This window comes from Chlorocebus sabaeus, chromosome 6, assembly GCF_047675955.1.
Source record: "Chlorocebus sabaeus isolate Y175 chromosome 6, mChlSab1.0.hap1, whole genome shotgun sequence".
Taxonomy (NCBI): domain Eukaryota; kingdom Metazoa; phylum Chordata; class Mammalia; order Primates; family Cercopithecidae; genus Chlorocebus; species Chlorocebus sabaeus.
The window spans coordinates 18,921,134-18,941,157 of record NC_132909.1 but is presented as its reverse complement, the minus strand read 5'-3'; the positions used below and the strand labels follow the sequence as shown (position 1 = coordinate 18,941,157).

The 20,024-nt window shown below is 45.6% G+C and overlaps 1 protein-coding gene and 1 non-coding gene across 14 annotated transcripts in view; both read right to left on the bottom strand.

The window, feature by feature from the left end:
• Positions 1-206: 206 nt before the first annotated feature.
• The window catches only part of C6H19orf47 (chromosome 6 C19orf47 homolog), a 56,412-nt gene continuing 36,594 nt past the window's right edge, over positions 207-20,024 (bottom strand). For 4 of the 13 annotated variants that reach the window (XM_073016446.1, XM_073016443.1, XM_073016445.1 and 1 more), the window contains 2 exons: positions 10,114-10,174; positions 4,028-6,389 (listed from right to left, as the gene is read on the bottom strand). In XM_073016446.1, the coding sequence (XP_072872547.1) occupies positions 6,200-6,389; positions 10,114-10,174 (251 nt within the window). In that variant the 3' untranslated portion in view covers positions 4,028-6,199. Of the gene's footprint in view, positions 383-4,012; positions 6,390-9,759; positions 10,175-20,024 lie in introns of those variants that run through there. The other 9 variants (XM_073016451.1, XM_073016452.1, XM_073016448.1 and 6 more) reach the window with 8 other exon arrangements.
• LOC119621805 (U6 spliceosomal RNA) lies at positions 5,405-5,511 on the bottom strand. The gene has a single exon (XR_005238408.2). It is a non-coding gene; the product is annotated as a U6 spliceosomal RNA (small nuclear RNA).

Genomic DNA, 20,024 nt, shown 5'->3' with positions numbered 1-20,024 from the left:
GGGAGACTGGAGACACCATTTACACAAACACTATCCTTAATGCCTGTGGCAACAAAGGTCTTTGCTTTCTTTTTTTTTTTTTTTTTTTTGAGATGGAGTCTCACCCTGTCGCCCAGGCTGGTGTGCAGTGGCTTGATCTCGCCTCACTGCAACCTCTGCCTCCTGGGTTCAAATGATTCTCCTGCCTCAGCCTCCTGAGTAGCTGGGATTATAGGTGCCCACCACCACACCCAGCTAATTTTTGTATTTTTAGTAGAGACAGGGTTTTACCATGTTGGCCAGGCTGGTCTTGAACTCCTGACCTTGTGATCCGCCTGCCTCAGCCTCCCAAAGTGCTGGGAGTAGCCACCGTGCTCGGCCTAAACAGCTGTCTTATTGGTACCTATGGAAAAGATCAAGAGGAAAAGAGGACAGAAAAGGGTATAACAGCTAGTCATAGAGACTCCTCTAGCAAGATTTAAAAGCAGAAATCAGATTACTTTTTTTTTTTTTTTTGAGACAGAGTCTCGCTCTGTCACCCAGGCAGGAAGGTAACAGCGTGATCTCAGCGCACTGCAACCTCCACCTCCCAGGTTCAAGCGATTCTCCCTGCCTCAGCCTCCTGAGTGACTGACATTACAGGCACCCACCACCATGCCCGGATAATTTTTGTATTTTTAGTAGAGACAAGGTTTCACCATGTTGGTCAGGCTGGTCTCGAACTCCTGACCTCAGGTGATCCGCCCGCCCCGGCCTCCCAAAGTGCTGGGATTACATGCATAAGCCACCGTGCCTGGCCCAGATTACTTGTTTATGTATTTATTTATTGAGACAGAGTCTCGCTGTGTCACCCAGGCTGGAGCACAGCATCGCAATCACCACTCCCTGCAGCCTCTGCCTCCTGCGCTCAAGTGATCCTCCCACCTCAACCCCCTGAGTAGCTGATACTACAGGCATGTGCCACCACTCCTGGCTAATTTTTTTAGTTTTGTAGAGACAGGGTCTTGCCATGCTGCCCAGGCTGCTCTTAAACTCCTGGTCTCAAGTGATCCTCCTGCCCTGGCCTCCCAAAGTGCTGGGATGACAGGCATGGACCACCATGCCTGGCCCACTCGTGTAAATTAAATATAGTCATGTCACTTAATGATGAGAATATGTTCTGAGAAATTCCTTCATTAGGCAATTGTGTCATTCTGTGAACATCAGAGAGTATATTTATGTAAAGCTAGATCACATAGCCTACTATATACCTAGGCTGTAAGTTATAGTCTATTGCTATAAACTTGTACCGCATGTTATTGTACTGAATACCAAAGGCAATTGTAACACAATGCTGTTTGCTTGTTTTTATTTTTTTGAGACCAAGTCTTGCTCTGTCACCCAGGCTGGAGTGAGTGGCACCATCTTGGCTCACTGCAACCTCTGCCTCCTGGATTCAAGCAATTCTCCTGCCTCAGCCTCCCGAGTAGCTGGGATTACAGGTGCACACCACCATACCCGGCTAATTTGTTGTATTTTTGGTACAGATGGGGTTTCGCCATGTTGACCAGGCTGGTCTCGAACTCCTGACCTCAAGCAATCTGCCTGCCTCGGCCTCCCAAGATGCTGGGATTACAGGCATGAGCCATCATGCCTGGCCAAGTGTTTATATATCTAAACATAGAAAAGGTACAATAAAAGATAAATGTGGGCCAGGTGCGGTGGCTCACACCTGTAATCCCAGCACTTTGGGAGGCCGAGGTGGGCGGATCACAAAGTCAGGAGTTCAAGACCAGCCTGGTCAACATGGTGAAACCCCATCTCTAATAAAAATACAAAAATTAGCTAGGCGTGGTGGCGGGCATCTGTAATCCCAGCTACTTACGAGGCTGAGGCAAGATCACTGCTCGAACCCAGGAGGCAGAGGTTGCAGTGAGCTGAGATCGCACCATTGCACTCCAGCCTGGACAACAGAGCGAGACCCTGTCTCGAAAAAAAAAAAAAAAAAAAGATAAAAGTGGTGCACTTGTAGAGGGCATTTCCATTGTAACCTTATGGGACCACCATCATCTATGTGGTGCATCATTCATTAAACATCGTTATGCAGGGGATGACTGTATGCCTAAAACTACTAGAAATACAGGAAGTAATCCAAATGCTTTTCAAGTTCACACGACTTGGGTATGTCTTTGGTAAATAAAACTAGTTTAATATTGTTGGTTTAATGAAAAACAGCTCTGTGTTCTGATTTACAAAAAAAAAAAATTAAACAAAAACAAAATCCAAAAAACCCTATACATGTATTTCATGTTATGGTCCTTGCTTAAGTGATGGCTGCCTGACATGCATTTGATGTAAAAATGGTGAATAGCAGGGACAAGCACAGTGGCTCATGCCCGTAATCCCAGCACTTTGGGAGGCCAAGGTGGGCAGATTACTTGAAGTCAGGAGTACAGGACCAGCCTGGCCAACATAGTGAAACCCAGTCTCCACTAAAAATACAAAAAAATTAGCCAGGCGCGGTGGCTCACGGCTGTAATCCCAACACTTTGGGAGGCCAAGGTGAGTGGATCACGAGGTCAGTAGTTCAAGATCAGCCTGGCCAAGATGGTGAAAACCCATCTTTACTAAAAATACAAAAATTAGCTGGGTGTGGTGGCAGGCACCTGTAATCCCAGCTACTCTGGAGGCTGAGGCAGAGAACTGCTTGAACCCGGGAGGCAGAGGCTGCAGTAAGGCGAGATTGCGCCACTGCACTCCAGCCTGGGCAACAGAGCGCCACTCCATCTCAAAACAAAAATTAGCCAGGCATGGTGGCGGGCACCTGTAGTCCCAGCTACTCAGAAGGCTGAGGCAGGAGAATTGCTTGAACCTGAGAGGTGGAGGTTGCAGTGAGCTGAGATCTCGCCACTGCATTCCAGGCCGAGCGACACAGTGTGACTCCATCTCAAAAAAAAAAAAAAAATTAGTTGGGTTTGGTGGTACACACCTGTAATCCCAGCTACTCACGAGGCTGAGGCAGGAGAATGGCTTGAACCCAGAGGCAGAGGTTGCAGTGAGCCAAGATCGTGTCACTACACTCCAGCTTGGGTGACAGAGTGAGACAATGTCTCAAAAAAAAAAAAAAATGGTGAGTAAGGAAATGACTTGGGAGAGCTGACTTTGTCTAATGTCTCATGAAACTTCCATGACTAATCTAAGCATCATTGTTAAGAACATGTGAAATAAATAAATGTAAATAGGACCAAAGTTTATAAATGAAATTTTCAACAACTGTGCTTTATGCTTGAACCTGGGAGGCACAGGTTGCAGTGAGCCGAGATCACGCCATTGCACTCCAGCCTGGGCAATAAGAGTGAAACACTGTTTCAAAAAAAAAAAAAAGGCCGGGCGCGGTGGCTCACGCCTGTAATCCCAGCACTTTGGGAGGCCGAGGCGGGCGGATCACAAGGTCAGGAGATCGAGACCATGGTGAAACCCCGTCTCTACTAAAAATAGAAAAAATTAGCCGGGCGCAGTGGCGGGCGCCTGTAGTCCCAGCTACTCGGAAGGCTGAGGCAGGAGAATGGCGTGAACCCGGGAGGCGGAGCTTGCAGTGACCGAGATTGCGCCACTGCACTCCAGCCTGGGCGACAGAGCGAGACTCCGTCTCAAAAAAAAAAAAAAAAAAGAAAAAAAAAGAAAAAATGATTGTGTTTTATATATATCTCTTTAAAAAGGTTTCCCAACCTCCTTGGTAACTATACCCTTGGATGGCAGATATTCATTAAATATCCAGGTCATTTCCAAATAAAACAAAAATACTGAAGCATTCATTGCTGAACACAGGCACAAGTTTATTTACCTTTGGCTTCTTAAAATTTATAGAAAGAAATAATATATTAGGGTCCGTAAGTAAACATGTCCTGTTTCTTTTTTTTTTTTTTTTTTTTTTTTTGGAGACGGAGTCTTGCTCTGTAGCCCGGGCTGGAGTGCAGTGGCCGGATGTCAGCTCACTGCAAGCTCCGCCTCCCGGGTTCCCGCCATTCTCCTGCCTCAGCCTCCGGAGTAGCTGGGACTACAGGTGCCCGCCACCTCGCCCGGCTAGTTTTTTGTATTTTTAGTAGAGACGGGGTTTCACCGTGTTAGCCAGGATGGTCTCGATCTCCTGACCTCGTGATCCACCCGTCTCGGCCTCCCTAAGTGCTGGGATTACAGGCTTGAGCCACCGCGCCCGCCCAACATGTCCTGTTTCATATTGAGAAACTGTTCTGCGCAAAAACACATTTCTAGAAATTATGTGTCTTCGCAAAATGTTAGCACATGACAGTTCAAAATCGCTTACTTCCTAGGTTTTCACTGTAGAGTTGCTAAAACTTAAAATTCTAATATATAATTAAAACTACTATAAGTGATTCTGTATGCAAAGTGTACAAGGAAAGTAAGATGTTATGAGGTATGAAGATGTGGGGGGCATTTGTTGAGGAAAAATGACTTTGTCGAGTTTAGAAGTTGTTGCAGAATGAACGAAGGAAGAAAAGATATAGGTAAAACTGAACGCATATAAAAGTTGGAAAGAGAGAATCTTTTGTGGTCAAACTGACCAAAATTGAGTGAATTTATTATGTCTTAAAAATGACCCTTAATATCAAGGGTACACTGATGCAAAACTAGAATTTGGTATTATATTTTAAAATGTAAGATTTTCTTGTAGTATTGATAAGAAAGAGTGATTTTCTTTTTCACCTTTTAAGTAATCTGCCTTAAAAACCTGTCTTATCAAAATAATTTTCTGTGTTTCATGTTGTCTTTTATCAGGCCTTCAATCACTTTCCAAGAAAATCAAATCCTCTCTATAAAAAGAGCTAATATAGCTGGAGGCAGTGGCTCACGCCTGTAATCCCAGCACTTTGGGAGGCCGAGGTGGGCGGATCACAAAGTCAGGAGATCAAGACCATCCTGGCCAACATGGTGAAACCCCGTCTCTACTAAAAATACCAAAAAAATTAGCCGGGCGTGGTGGCGGGCGCCTGTAGTCCCAGATACTCGGGAGGCTAAGGCAGGAGAATGGCATGAACCTGTGAGGCGGAGCTTGTAGTGAACCGAGATCATGCCACTGCATTCCAGGCTGGGCAACAGAGCGAGACTCTGTCTCCAAAAAAAAAAAAAGAGAGAGCTAATATATATATTTTTTACAACTATGTAACTTTCTCTATTTGCCTTTGAAGCCTTTTAATAATTACCCTGGTGATTATGAAATGAATATTAATAAATATTAAATGCCTATTAAATATTTAAATAAAATATTAAATGATTATAAAATGAACAGTTGATCAAATAGGATCTCAGATCACTATATCATTCAATAATGACTCTGGTAACCAGACTAATTATTAGTGACCTAAATTAATAGTTACCTGAGATCCTATTTAATTGAATGTTTTCCTTTTTTCTTTTCTTAATTTCAAAAAATATGGAAGGGCTAATGAATTTGCAAGTTATCCTTGCACAGGGGCCATGCTAATCTTCTCTGTATCGTTCCAACTTTAGTATATGTGCTGCCAAAGCAAGCACTAATCAAGTGTTTTAAGACTTTTACTTTTACAAACTTCCTAAAATCAAATTCTAAATTCAGTCTTTTGACCTTGAATTAACTTTGGAATTTGCCAGTTGAGCCCCTGGAAAGCTCAAAAGATGTGTTTCTCAACTTGAAAAAGAGAGATATTAGCCAGTAATCCCATGGCTCATGCCTGTAATCCCAGCACTTTGGGAGGCCGAGGCAGGTGGATCATGAAGCCAGGAGTTGAAGACCAGCCTGGCCAACATGGCGAAACCCCGTCTCTACTAAAAATACAAAAAAAAAATTAGTCAGGCATGGTGGCGGGAGCCTATAATCCCAGCTACTCGGGAGGCTGAGGCAGGAGAATCGCTTGAACCCGGGGAGTGGAGGTTGCAGAGAGCCGAGATCACACCATTGCATCCCAGCCTGGGTGACAGAGCGAAACTGCATCTCAAAAAAGAGAGAGACATTAGACTAATTAGGCTTATTTGAAATGTTAAATTAAATGGGAAACATTGTCAAATAACAACTGATACTAAATGTTAAGTTATACTTATGAACCCAGGGTAGGAGGTGATGAGGGTGATTAAAAACCATTTTTTTAAAATAAGTTTATGGCCAGGCGCGATGGCTCACGCTGTAATCCCAGCACTTTGGGAGGGCAAGGCGGATGGATCATGAAGTCAGGAGTTCGAGACCAGCCTAGCCAACACGGTGAAACTCCATCTCTACTAAAAATACAAAAATTAGCTGGGCGTGGTGGCGGGCACCTGTAATCCCAGCTACTTGGGAGGCTGAGGCAGGAGAATCACTTGAACCTGGGAGGCAGAGGTTGCAGTGAGCCGAGATCACGCCATGCACTCCAGCCTGGGCAAACACAGCTAGACACCATCTCAAAAAAAAAGAAAAAAAAAAAAGGTTATATTTCTGGATATGTTACTGATACGAATGTTCTAAAGATTATGAGATTCCTAGAAATCTAATGTTATGTCATACTTTTGTTACTATATTAACATGATATATGCCACAGAAATAACCAGGCTTCCTTGTCAATTGCTGGTCATAATGAACTCTCATCAGATTTTTAAACCATGGCCATTCTGTCTTGCTCATCGATAGTGTTTCGTTACTTCTCTAAAAGCATTTGCAATCAGCTATTGCCCCAAATTGCTTCAAGATGACTCTGACAAGTAGTCTGGAATAGAAGGTCCTGATAAACTTAAGATTATAACACTGGACTGGGTAAGAATTTCCAGAACTGTAGTGGAAAAACTGGACTCAGAAAACTGCTGGCTTGGCTAGGTGCGGTGGCTCATGCCTGTAATACCAGTACTTTGGGAGGCCCAGACAAGCAGATCATTTGAGGCCAGGAGTTTGAGACCAGCTTGGCCAACATAGAGAAACCCCGTCTCTACTAAAAATACAAAAAAAAAAAAAAAAAAAAAAAAATTAGTTGGGTGTGGTGGTGCACACCTGTAATCCCAGATACTCCAGAGGCTGAGGCACAAGAATCACTTGAACCCGGGAGGTGGAGGTTACACTGAGCTGAGGCACTCTAGCCTGGGTAACAGTGAAACTCTGATGGATTGTAACTTTTTTTAAATACCTACAGTATTATAGTGCCATAGGCATAGTTTGATGGCAAGTCCCTGGCTCCATAACCTTGACAGGCTTTTATTATTTATTTATTTATTTATTTTTGAGACAGAGTCTCACTTTGTCGCCCAGGCTGGAGCGCAGTGGTGCAATCTCAGCTCACTGCAACCTCTACCTCCCAGGTTCAAGCAATTCTCCCTGCCTCAGCCTCCCAAGTAGCTGGGATTACAGGCACCCACCACCATGCCCGGCTAATGTTTGTATTTTTCGTAGAGACGGGGTTTTGCCATGTTGGTCTGGCTGGTTTCGAACTCCTGACCTCGTGATCCGCCTGCCTTCCAAAGTGCTGGGATTGCAGGCGTAACCCACCGCACCTGGCCTGAGAGGCTTTGCCTGGCCAACACAGAGAAATCCCATCTCTACTAAAAACACAAAAATTGGGCCGGGCGCGGTGGCTCAAGCCTGTAATCCCAGCACTTTGGGAGGCCGAGACGGGCGGATCACGAGGTCAGGAGATCGAGACCATCCTGGTTCACACGGTGAAACCCCGTCTCTACTAAAAAATACAAAAAACCAGCCGGGCGAGGTGGCGGGCGCCTGTAGTCCCAGCTACTCGGGAGGCTGAGGCCGGAGAATGGCGTGAACCCGGGAGGCGGAGCTTGCAGTGAGCTGAGATCCGGCCACTGCACTCCAGCCTGGGCGACAGAGCTACACTCCGCCTCAAAAAAAAAAAAAAAAAAAAAAAAACACACAAAAATTACCCGGGCATGGTGGCTCACGCCTATAGTCCCAGCTACTCGGGAGGCTGAGGCAGGAGAATCACTTGAACCTGGGAGGCAGAGGTTGCAGTGAGCCAAGATCACTCCACTACACTCCAGCCTGGGTGACAGAGCAAGACTCTGTCTAGGAAAAAAAGAAAAAAAAAGGTCCAATCTGGGCCAGGCGCAGTGGCTCATGCCTGTAATCCCAGCGCTTTGGAAGGCCGAGGCAGGGGGATCACTTGAGGTCAGGAGTTGGAAAATAGCCTGGTCAACATGGAGAAACCCCCGTCTCTACTAAAAATACAAAACATTAGCTGGGCATGGTAGTGGGCCCCTGTAATCCCAGCTACTCAGGAGGCTGAGGCAGGAGAATCGCTTGAACTCAGGAGGCAGAGGTTGCAGTGAGCCAAGAATGTACCACTGCACTCCAGCCTAGGCGACAGAGCAAGGCTCTGTGTCCAAAAAAAAAAAAAAAAAAAGAAAAAGAACAAAGAAAAGAACCTTTACAATCAATCATTATTCTTACTGCTCTTAAATAATCAGGCCAAGTTTAATAAGAGACCAACCTTATTTTGCAACAAATTGATCTTTTTTTTTCTTGAAACAGGGTCTTCTGCTCTATCACCCAGGCTGGAGTACAGTGGTAGGAGCACGGTTCACTGCAGCCTCCACCTCCCAGGCTCAGATGATCCTTCTGAGGTCAGCCTCCTGAGTAGTCAGGACTACCGGCATGCACCAACACATCTAATTTTTTTGTATTTCATGTGCCACCACGTCTGATTTTTTTGTATTTTTTGTAGAGATGGGGTTTTGCCACATTGCCCAGGCTGGTTCCCGGACTAAAGCAATCTGCTCCTGCCTCGGCTCCCAAAGTGCTGGGATTACAGGCATGAGCCACCACTCCTGGCAACAAATTGATCTCATTGTGATTGTGTTTGGCAGAAATGGGGGTGACTGTACAGAGAAAAATTATGTTTCAGAAGAAAACTATAGTGTATCCATTATTAGATTCTAGTTCATTGTTTTGGAGGGTTTGTTATTTACCTGGAAACTTGAGTGGATCCTGAATTCTTCCAGTTTCCTCAAATGTCTGGCTATGACTCTCCAAACTAACATTTCCAGTTTTTCTCCCTTCTGACTTGGAGTTACTGAAATTAAGACTTCCTTTCCTGAAGCCCTGCAAGCTAAAACTAGAAGACTTGATAGAAACTTCAGATAAATCACCCACAAACACTTAGGTATAGACCACCTTCATACCTACCGATATACAAAACTAATCAGAAAGTTCACTGGGCTCACACCTGTAATCCCAGCATTTTGGGAAGCCGGGGTGGGAAGACCACCGGAGGTCAGGAGTTCGAGACCAGCCTGGGCAACATGGTGAAACCTCATACAAAAATTAGATGGGCGGGGTGGCGGGCACCTGTAATCCCAGCTACTTGGGAGGCTAAGGTAGGAGAATCGCTTGAACCCAGGAGGCGGAGGCTGCAGTGAGCCAAGATTGTGCCATTGCACTCCAGCCTGGGCAACAAGAGCAAAACTCCATCTAAAAAAACAAAAAAGGCCAGGTGCAGTGGCTCACACCTGTAATCCCAGCACTTTGGGAGGCCAAGGCAGGAGGATCATGAGGTCAGGAGATCGAGACCATCCTGGCTAACACGGTGAAACCCCATCTCTACTAAAAATACAAAAAATTAGTCAGGCGTGGTGGCAGGCGCCTGTAGTCCCAGCTACTCGGGAGGCTGAGGCAAGAGAATGGCGTGAACTCGGGAGGCAGAGCTTGCAGTGAGCCGAGATTGTGCCACTGCACTCCAACCTGGGCGACAGAGCAAGACTCCATCTGAAAATAAATAAATAAATAAATAAATAAAAATAGAAATACAAAATACAAAAAAATTAGCCAGGTGTGGTGGTGCATGCCTGTAGTCCCAGCTACTCAGGAGATTGAGGCAGGAGAATCGCTTGAACCAAAGAGGTAGAGGTTGCAGTGAGCTGAGATCATGCCACTGACTCCAGCCTGGGCAACAGAGCGAGACTCTGTCTAAAAAAAAATAATAAAAAGTTCACTGGAACCCCTGATGCAAATTGCAACCAGGAAAATCTGTGTCAAATTGTCACTGCCTGCCCCTACGCCAACTGAAGATGCTTTGAGCCCAACATCTAGAAATCATCTCAAATGGCTGCCCTCCAGGCTCAGAAACTAGTTTACAGACTGCTCCAAACATTAACCTTATTCTTTTGTTTCCTCTTATTAAATACCTGTTTGCTTGTGCCATACAGAGGCCTGACCATGATGGGACCCCCTCTGCCACACCACCTCCTGGAATGAGACAGAACTGATTAATTGGACTGACCTAGTCCCAGGTCTCAAACTATTCAAACACTAATCTGATTTTTCCCTCATCCACCACCAACGCAACTTTTAGTGTGTGGAACTTCTAGAGAAGTTTCAGATAGGAGAAATGAAGAAGTTCGAGAAATGCCATCCCAAAATATGCCCCTTTGATACACTGATTACTTCAAACAGAGGGAACCTAGGGAGCAGCAAGGGCAGAGAGGACTTTCTCTGACCTTCCCTTATCTGCCTAAACATGGATCCTCCAAAAGGAACTCCAACGTCATGAATCCCCTCCCCAGGAATCTTCTCAATCAGGGAAGATGAGCTCAGATCACAGGAGATGAGACTGGAGGTTGGCACCACGCCCAGATCTACTCTTCTGGGACAACTTTTCTTAACTAAGAGACTTATAATCTGCTTAACAAGACAACTTTTATTCACCATAGATTTCCTCCCTGCACCCTCCCATAATTTAGGTCACCACTACCTCCCAGAAGCTGCAAGCTCCTCTTCTTTTCTGTAGCTCAGTATGCTATATGAGCTTCAATCATCTGGCCCTTCTTTGCATCTCATATATTGTGGGGCTCCTGTGCATACTTACATAATTAAAGTGAGTTTTTTCTCCTGTTAATCTGCCCTATGTCAATTTAATATGTAGCCCAAAGAACCTAGAAGGGTAGAAGGAAGCCATTTTTTGCTCCCCTACACCAGGCACATAGTTGGGCCTTGGGGATCAAAAAATATTTGTTTACGAAATGTGGTTTTGATTAGGAAGGTTAAATCTCTGTACTAGACTGATTTTTATTCCAGGTCTGAACTTGTCTATTTACCAAGTTGGCCAGGCACAGTGGCTCATGCCTGTCATCCCAGCACTTTGGAAAGCTGAGGCAGGCGTATCCCTTGAGGCCAGGAGTTCGAGACCAGCCTGCTACTAAAAATACAAAAAATTAGGCCAGGTGCGGTGGTTCACACCTGTAATCCCAGCACTTTGGGAGGCCGAGGAGAGCAGATCACCTGAGGTCAGGAGTTCGAGACCCGCCTGGCCAAAGTGGCGAAACCCCATCTCTACTAAAAACACAAAAATTAGCTGGGCGTAGTGGTGGGCACCGGTAATCCCAGCTAATCAGGAGGCTGAGGGAGGAGAATCACTTGAACCTGGGAGGCAGAGGTTGCAGTGAGCCAAGATCGTGCCACTGTACTCTAGCCTGGGCGAGAGAGTCAGACTCTGTCTCAAAAAACAAAGGTAGATTTGAAATAGCAAAATCCTTTCACGTTATTAGGAAAAACTGAAATAATATCAACACCACCTGATCTTTTTTTAGGTCATCAAGAGGAGAAAAATTTCACAGCTGCTCAGTGGATTTATAAACTCTATTCACACTTGCCACAAGATGGCGCCACATGAACTGGCCATCCGTGCAGAAACCCAGCTGTATCTTGCAGGCGTCAAGTCTTCCTAGAGCAATTTGGGGAACCATTCTATTTTAACATTCACTGTCTAAAAGGAAGCTCTTCTTGCAGTGAGCTGAGATCTGGCCACTGCACTCCAGCCTGGGCAACAGAGCGAGACTCCATCTCAATAAATAAATAAATAAATAAATAAATAAATAAATAAAAGGAAGCTCTTACACGACACCTAAATGCAACATGTTAAGTTACCAGGGTGTCTCGGAAAAGATAAATAAATAAACGCAACGTGTGATCCTGAATTGGATTCCAAGCCAGAAGAAAAAACAGCAATAAGGAACGTTATTGGGACAATTGATGAAATTGGAATGTGAATTGTGCATTAGATAAAAGTATCATGTCCATGTTAAATTTCTTGATTTACCTATCTGGCTAAGTTTTGTATTTTTTTGTAGAGACAGGGTTTTGCCATGTTGCCCAGGGTGGTATTGAACTCCTGAGCTCAAACAATCCACCTGCCTCCGTCTCCCAAAGCACTGGGATTACAGGAAATTTCGGAGATAAAATTAGTATCAACACTGTATGCCAGGTACTGTTTTAAGCCTTTCACACTAATCGACTCATTTAATCCCCACAACCATTCCATGGGATAGGTGCTATTATTACTCTCATCTTGGTTTGTTTTTGTTTTTTTGGGAACAGTGTCTCACTCTGTCACCCTGGCTGAAGTGCAGTGATGCGATTTTGGCTCACTGCAACCTCCACCTCCCAGGTTCAAGCAATTCTTCTGCCTCAGCCCCGCCCCCCCACCCCCACCGCAGGCCCCGTAGCTGGGATTACAGTCACCCACGAGCACGCCCAGCTAATTATTACTCTCAGTGAAGAGGAAACTGAAGAGAGGTTGAGTAAATTGTGGATCACAGAGCTGTAAGATCAAGCTCTTCATAACAACACACAATCAAGAAGGTCTAAGGATCGCCAGGATATGCTCTACTGATAATTTAGGACAGAGTACTCTGTAAAATGTCCGGAGGGAGGAAAGGCAACTTTATTTATTTATTTTATTTATTTATTTTGAGACGGAGTCTCGCTCTGTCGCCAGGCTGGAGTACAGTGGCGCAATCTCGGCTCACAGCAACCTCTGCCTCCCAGGTTCAAGCAATTCTCCTGCCTCAGCCTCCAGAGTAGCTGGGATTAAAGGCGCCCACCACCACGCCCGGCTAATGTTTTGTATTTTTAGTAGAGATGGGAGTTTCACCATGATAGCCAGGATGGTCTCACTCTCCTGACCTCGTGATCTGCCTGCCTCGGCCTCCCAACGTGCTGGGATTACAGGTGTGAGCTACCGTGCCCAGCCAGAAAGTCAACTTTTTTTTTTTTTTTTGAGACGGAAACTTGCTCTGTCACCCATGCTGGAGTGCGGTGGTGCAATCTTGGTTCACTCCAACCTCCGCCGCCCAGGTTCAAGCGATTCTCCTGCCTCAGCCTCCCAAGTAGCTGGGATTACAGGCACCTGCCACCACGCCGGGCTAGTTTCTGTATTTTTAGTAGAGACAGGGTTTCACCATATTGACCAGGCTGGTCTCGAACTCCTGACCTTGTGATCTGCCCACCTCAGCCTCCCAAAGTGCTGGGATTACAGGTGTGAGCCACCGCACCCAGCCCCAGAAAGGCAACTTTAAAGGACAACTTTGCTATGATGAATTTAGGTGTTTATGTTTTGAGATGGAGTCTTGCTCTGCCACCCAGGCTGGAGTGTAGTGGCACGATCTCAGCTCACTGCAACCTCCACCTTCCCGGGTTCAGGTGATTCTCCTGCCTCAGCCTCCCGAGTAGCTGGGAATACAGGAATGCACCACCACACCCGGCTAATTTTTGTATTTTTAGTAGAGACGGGGTTTTGCCATGTTGGCCAGGCTGGTCTCGAACTCCTGACCTCAGTTGATCCACCCACCTCAGCCTCCCACAGTGCTAGGATTATAGGCGTAAGCCACCGCGCCCATCTGAATTTAAGTGCTCTGAGCCCCCTGCCTCAACCTGACACTGAAACTGATGCAAAACTCAGTCCTGAATTATGCAGTTTAACCAAAATAAAAGGGAGACATAAAGTGGCTGCTGACCATGTGGCTGAACCTACCAGCCATTATCACTGGAGGAGAAATCAGAATGTTATTTAAACAAACCTGATTATTATTCTCAATACCCACTTTTATTTACTTATTTGTTATTTGTTTGAAACAAGCACATAAATAAAATAGGGTCTCTTCTGTCTCCCAGGCTGAAGTTCAGTGGCGTGATCAGGGTTCACTGCAGCCTCAAACTCCTGGGCTCAGTCAATCCTCCCACCTCAGCTTCCCGAGTAGCTGGGACTACAGGTGTGCACAACCATGCCTGGTTAATTTCTTGTATTTTTTGTAGAGAAGGGTTTCATCATGTTGCCCTGGCTGGTTGCAAACTCCTGGGCTCAAGGGATCCACCCACCTCAGCTTCCCAGAGGGCTGGGATTACAGGCGTGAGCCACCGTGGCTAGCCTCAATATCCGCTTTTAAATACACAAATGTTGGCCGGGCGCGGTGGCTCAAGCCTGTAATCCCAGCACTTTGGGAGGCCGAGGCGGGCGGATCACAAGGTCAGGAGATCGAGACCATCCTGGCTAACACGGTGAAACCCCGTCTCTACTAAAAATACAAAAAAACTAACCGGGCGAGGTGGCGGGCGCCTGTAGTCCCAGCTATTCGGGAGGCTGAGGCAGGAGAATGGCGTAAACCCAGGAGGCGGAGCTTGCAGTGAGCCGAGATCGTGCCACTGCACTCCAGCCTGGGGGACAGAGCAAGACTCCGTCTCAAAAAAAAAAAAAAAATACACAAATGTTACAAATTCAAACTTATAAAACATACAGACATTCCCTGTAACCCTGCAATTTTAGTCCTAGGTATTTACCCTATGGATGTTCACAGATGAGCAAAATATGGTATATACAAGAGGGACCATTTGTGATAGAAAAGGTCTTGGAAAACACTTAAGGGTCCATAATTATAAGACTGGTTAAATACATCATTATATAGCCATGTAGGAATAGAACATAGAACATAACTTTTTTTTTTTGACAGAATCTCACTCTGTCATCCAGGTTGGAGAGCAGTGGCATGACCTTGACTCACTACAACCTCCGCCTCCCAGGTTCAAGCAATTCTCATGCCTCAGCCTCCCAAACAGCTGGGACTATAGACGTATGCCACTACACCTGGCGAATTTTTGTGTTTTTAGTAGAGACAAGTTTTCGCCACATTGGCCAGGCTGGTCTCAAACTCCTGACCTCATGTGATCCACCCACCTCCGCCTCCCAAAGTGCTGGGATTATAGGCGTGAGCCACCACACCCAGAATAGAACATTTTATAATAAGAATACACAACAAAGGCACAGTGGCTCACACCTGTAATCCCAGCACTTTGGGAGGCCAAGGCAGGCAGATTGCTCAGGCCTAGGAGTTTGAGACCAGCCTGGGCAACATGGCCAGACCCTGTCTCTACAAAAAATTTAAAAATTAGCCGGGCATGTGCCTGTAGTCCCAGCTACTTGGGAGGATGAAGCAAGAGGATCACCTGAGCCCACCCAGGAGGTCAAGGCTGCAGTAAGCTGTGATCATGCCACCGCACTCCAGCCTAGGCAGCAGAGACCATGTTTCAAACAAACAAATACAAGTGGATATTGAGAATGATCAGGTTTGTTTGAAGAATATTCTGATCTCTCCTCCAGTAATAATGGCTAGTAGGTTCGGTCACATAATCAGCAGCCACTTTTTTTTTTTTCTTCAGACAGAGTCTCGCTCTGCCACCCAGGCTGGAGTACAGTGGCTCGGTCTCAACTCACTACAACCTCCAACTCCCAGGTTCAAGCGATTCTCCTGTCTTAGCTTCCTGAGCAGTTGGGTTTACAGGCATGCGCCACCACGCCTGGCTAATTTTTGTATTTTTAGTAGAGATGGGGTTTCTCCATGTTTCCATGTTGGTCAGGCCGGTTTCGAACTTCTGACCTCAGGCGATCTGCTGGCCTCAGCCTCCCAAAGTTCTGGGATTGCAGGCGTGAGCCACAGTGCCTGGCCTATTTCTCTCTTTTATTTTGGTTAAACCTTGCATAATTCAGGACAGATTTTTGCATCATTTGAGTGTTAAATTGAGACAGGGGCTCAGAGCACTTAAACCTAAATTCATCATAGGAAAGTTGTCCCTTGAAGTTGCCTTTCCTCCCCAACATTTTACAGAGTACTTGCTCCTCGGTGGCAGAGCGACCGTATCTCAAAAAAAAAAAAAAAGAATATGCAACAAAATATGCAGTTATTTTCAAAGGGAGCTTTTTCCAATAAGGACACTAAATAAAATATGCTTAACATCATTAGCTATCAGGAAATGCAAGTCAACACCACAGTAAGATGCCATTTAACACCCACTAGGACAACTATAATCAGAAAGTCAGATACTAGTTAAGTGTTGGTGAGGATGTGGAGAAAATGGGACCCTGCTGGTGGAAATGAAAGATGATACAGCTGATGGAAAACAGTCTGGCAGTTCTTCAGATGGTTGAAAATAGAATTATCATATGACCCAACAATTCTACTCCTAGGGCATATACCCAAGAGATTTGAAAACATATGTCTATACAGAATACTTGTACATGAATGTTGATAGCAGCATGATTCACAATAGCCCCAAAGTATAAACAACCCAAATGTCCATCCACTCATGGATAAACAAGTGTAATACCTCCATATTACATGGAATATGGAATACTGGAATATTATTTAGCCAATAAAGGAATGAAACTCTGATATATGCCTGGTGACAGAGCGAGACTCCGTCTCAAAAAAAAAAAAAAAGGGAATACAGGCCAGGCACAGTGCCTCACATGTATAATCCCAGCACTTTCGGATGCTGAGGCAGGAGGATCACTTGAGCACAGGAGTTCAAGACCAGCCTGGGCTGGAGTGCAGTGGCGCCATCTCAGGTTCAAGTGATTCTCGTGCCTCAGCCTCCCAAGTACCTGGGATCACAGGCGTGTGCCACCACATCCCACTAATTTTTGTAGTTTTAGTAGAGACAGAGTTTCACCATGTTGGCCAAGGTGGTCTTGAACTCCTGACCTGAGGTGATCTGCCCGCCTCGGCCTTCCAAAAGTGCTGGGATTAAATGCGTGAGCCACCGTGCCCAGCGAATTGTCCACTTTAAATGGGTGAATTGTCTGACACATGAATTATATCTCAACAGAGCTGTTTTTCTAAAAGCTCTTTATGTACTAATATAAAACAATCTCCAAGGTATATGAAGTGAAAAAAGAAAAGTGTAAAACTATTAGATATGTAACCAGCTGAGTAAGAAAATACAATTATGTTTGTAAATATACAGCATATTTCTGGAAGAACTCATAAAACACGAGTAACACTGACTGCCTCTGGAGAGGGGAACTGGATCACTGAGGGACCCAGAGTAGAAGCGAATTCTTATTTTTAAAATGAGATGCCCAAAAACACATAAAAAATAACACAATGAACACCATGTGCCCACCGCTCAGCTTTAAAAACCATTACGCCAGACGCAGTGGCTCACACCTATAATCCCAGCACTTTGGGAGGCCGAGGTGAGTGGATTGCTTGAGTCCAGGAGTTCAAGACTAGCCTGGGCAACATAGCAGACTCCTTCTCTACAAAAAACTGCAAAAATTAGCGAAGCATGGTGGCACACAGCTGTAGTCCCAGACACTCAGGAGGCTGAGATGGGAGGATCACTTGAGCCCGAGAGGCGGAGAGTGCAGTGAGTTGAGATTGCAGCACTGCAGTCTAGCCTGGGCGACAGAGCAAGATCCTGTCTCAAAAAATAATAATAAATAAAAATAAACACAAGACGCCCCACTGTCTCACCCCACACCTTGCTCTTTCACAGGCTCACACATCCTTCAGGTGGCAGGGTCCCTCACATGATACGATGAAGGGAGATGTGGAGTCTTGCTGGGTCACCCAGGCTGGAGTCCAGTGGCATGATCCTGGCTCACTGCAATGTCTGCCGCCTGGGCTCAAGCAACTCTCCTGCCTCAGCCTCCTGAGCAGCTGGGACTACAGGCCTATACCATCACGCCTGGCTAAGTTTTTGTATTTTTAGTAGAGATGGGGTTTCACCATGTTGGCCAGGCTAGTCTGGAACTCCTGACCTCAAGTGATCCACCTGCTTTGGCCTCCCAAAGTGCAAGGAGTACAGGCATGAGCCACCATGCCCGGCCCAATTTGCTTTTTTCACTCTGTGTTTAGGTTTATTCATATTGATATGTGCATCATTAGTTCATTTTCACTGATGTACACTATCCCACATCCAATACGTAAAACATAATGCATCCAACATTAGTGTCTTATTTTCCAAGATAACCACAATGCACGTTCTCATCCCACATGCTCTTCTTACAAGGAGATGTTGACTTCCTCTTATTGAAAAATGGGATCTATCATGCCTCCTCCTGAATCTGGTGAGCCAGCGACTGTGGCAGATATGAAGCCCTGTGGCTTCCAATGCTAGGTTAGAAAAGGTCATACAGTTTCCTCTGGCTCTTGAGAAGCTCCTTCTTGAAACCCAGCTGCCATGTTGTAAGGAAGCACAGGCCACAGGGAGAAGTCATGTGTAGGCATTCTGCTGGCAGCCCAAGCTGGGCCCCAGATAAGTGCCAGTACTAGTTAACCACCAGGTATCTGAGGAAGTTTTAAGCAAGCTGGGCCCCAGATAAGTGCCAGTACTAGTTAACCACCACAGGTATCTGAGGAAGTTTTAAGCAAGCTGGGCCCCAGATAAGTGCCAGTACTGGTTAACCACCAGGTATCTGAGGAAGTTTTAGGAGGACACCAACCTCAGCCAACATCTTACAAAAATCACATGAGCGCCCCCCAGTGGTACCAGCCTAATTGAGTCCAGTCAACCCCTGGGACGATAAGAAATAATAAAATGATTGTTAATTTAAGCCACGAAGTTTTGGGGTGATTAATGATGCATTAGGTAACTGGAACAACTAGGCCACAATCTGCCCATTCTCCAGTTGCTGGATATTTGTTTCCACATTTATGCTATTACAAACAACACTTTTATGAACATTCTCATACATGTCTTTTTGTGTGTACATGGAAGTTTCTCCAGGGTATATTGCTAGGAGAGTAACTGCTGGGTTGGAAAGTGTGTCACCTTCAACTTTTACCACAATCTAACAAACTATTTTCCAAGATGGTGGGTACCAACTTACATTCCATCAGCAAAGTATATCCTCCCATTACTCCACATCTTCCCTAACACTTGAGACTTAAGGTTTTTGCCAGTCTACTGGGTGCACAATGGTCTTATTTCATATCCTTTTAAGGACTGGAATTTGGTACTGTTTGCGTGAACTAATCCAAAATAAGTGCTTAAACCTATAGTAATAAGTGGCTTTTTCTATTTTTAATTTTTTTGAGTCAGGGTCTCACTCTGTCACCCAGGCGAGAGTGTAGTGACATTCATCATAGCTCACTGCAGCTTCTACCTGTCGCACTCAAGTGATCCTCCCGCCTCAGCCACCGAAGCAGCTGGGACTATAGACGTGCGCCACCATGCCTAGCTAATTTTTAAATTTTTTGTAGAGATGGAGTTTCACCATGTTGCCCAGGTCTGGAACTCCTGAGCTGAAGAGATCTGCCTGCATGGGCCTCCCCAAGTGTTGGGATTACAGGCATGAGCCACCATGCCCAGCCCACTTTTCTTTTTTAAGGATGATTTACACATTGAGGTTCCATATTAAGGCTTCATTTTCTAAAATGGAGTTGTCACTGGGTATGATGGCTCATGCCTGTAATTCCTACAATTACAGGCAAGAGGCAGGAGGATCATTTGAGCCCAGGAGTTCAAGGCTACAGTAAGCTATGATTGTGCCTCTGCAATCTGGCCTCGGTGACAGAGCAAGACCCTGTCTCTATAATCCCAGCTACTTGGGAGGCTGAGGCACGAGAATGACTTAAACCTAGGAGGCGGAGGCTGCAGTGGGCCGAGATTACAACGCTGCACTCCAGCCTGGGCAACAGAGTGAGACTGTCTCAAAAAAAAAAAAAAAAAAAAGTATAAAAAAAAAGAAGGGAGGCTCCAGTAGCAAACACACACATCTCACGCCTAGATCTTGGTTTCCACCACTGTTCTGCAATTAAAAGGACCAGGCTCCTTGGAAAAATGGGTGCCTCCAGGACTGGGGCAGGGAATATACAAGATGAGCCTGCAGCATCTCCAGAGCCTGAAAGTAAGGACACAGTAAAAGCAAAAACAAGGCCGGGTGCGGTGGTTCACGCCTGTAATCTCAGCACTTTGGGAGGCCGAGGCAGGCAGAACAACTGAGGTCAGGAGTTCAAGACTAGCCTGAACAATATGATGAAAC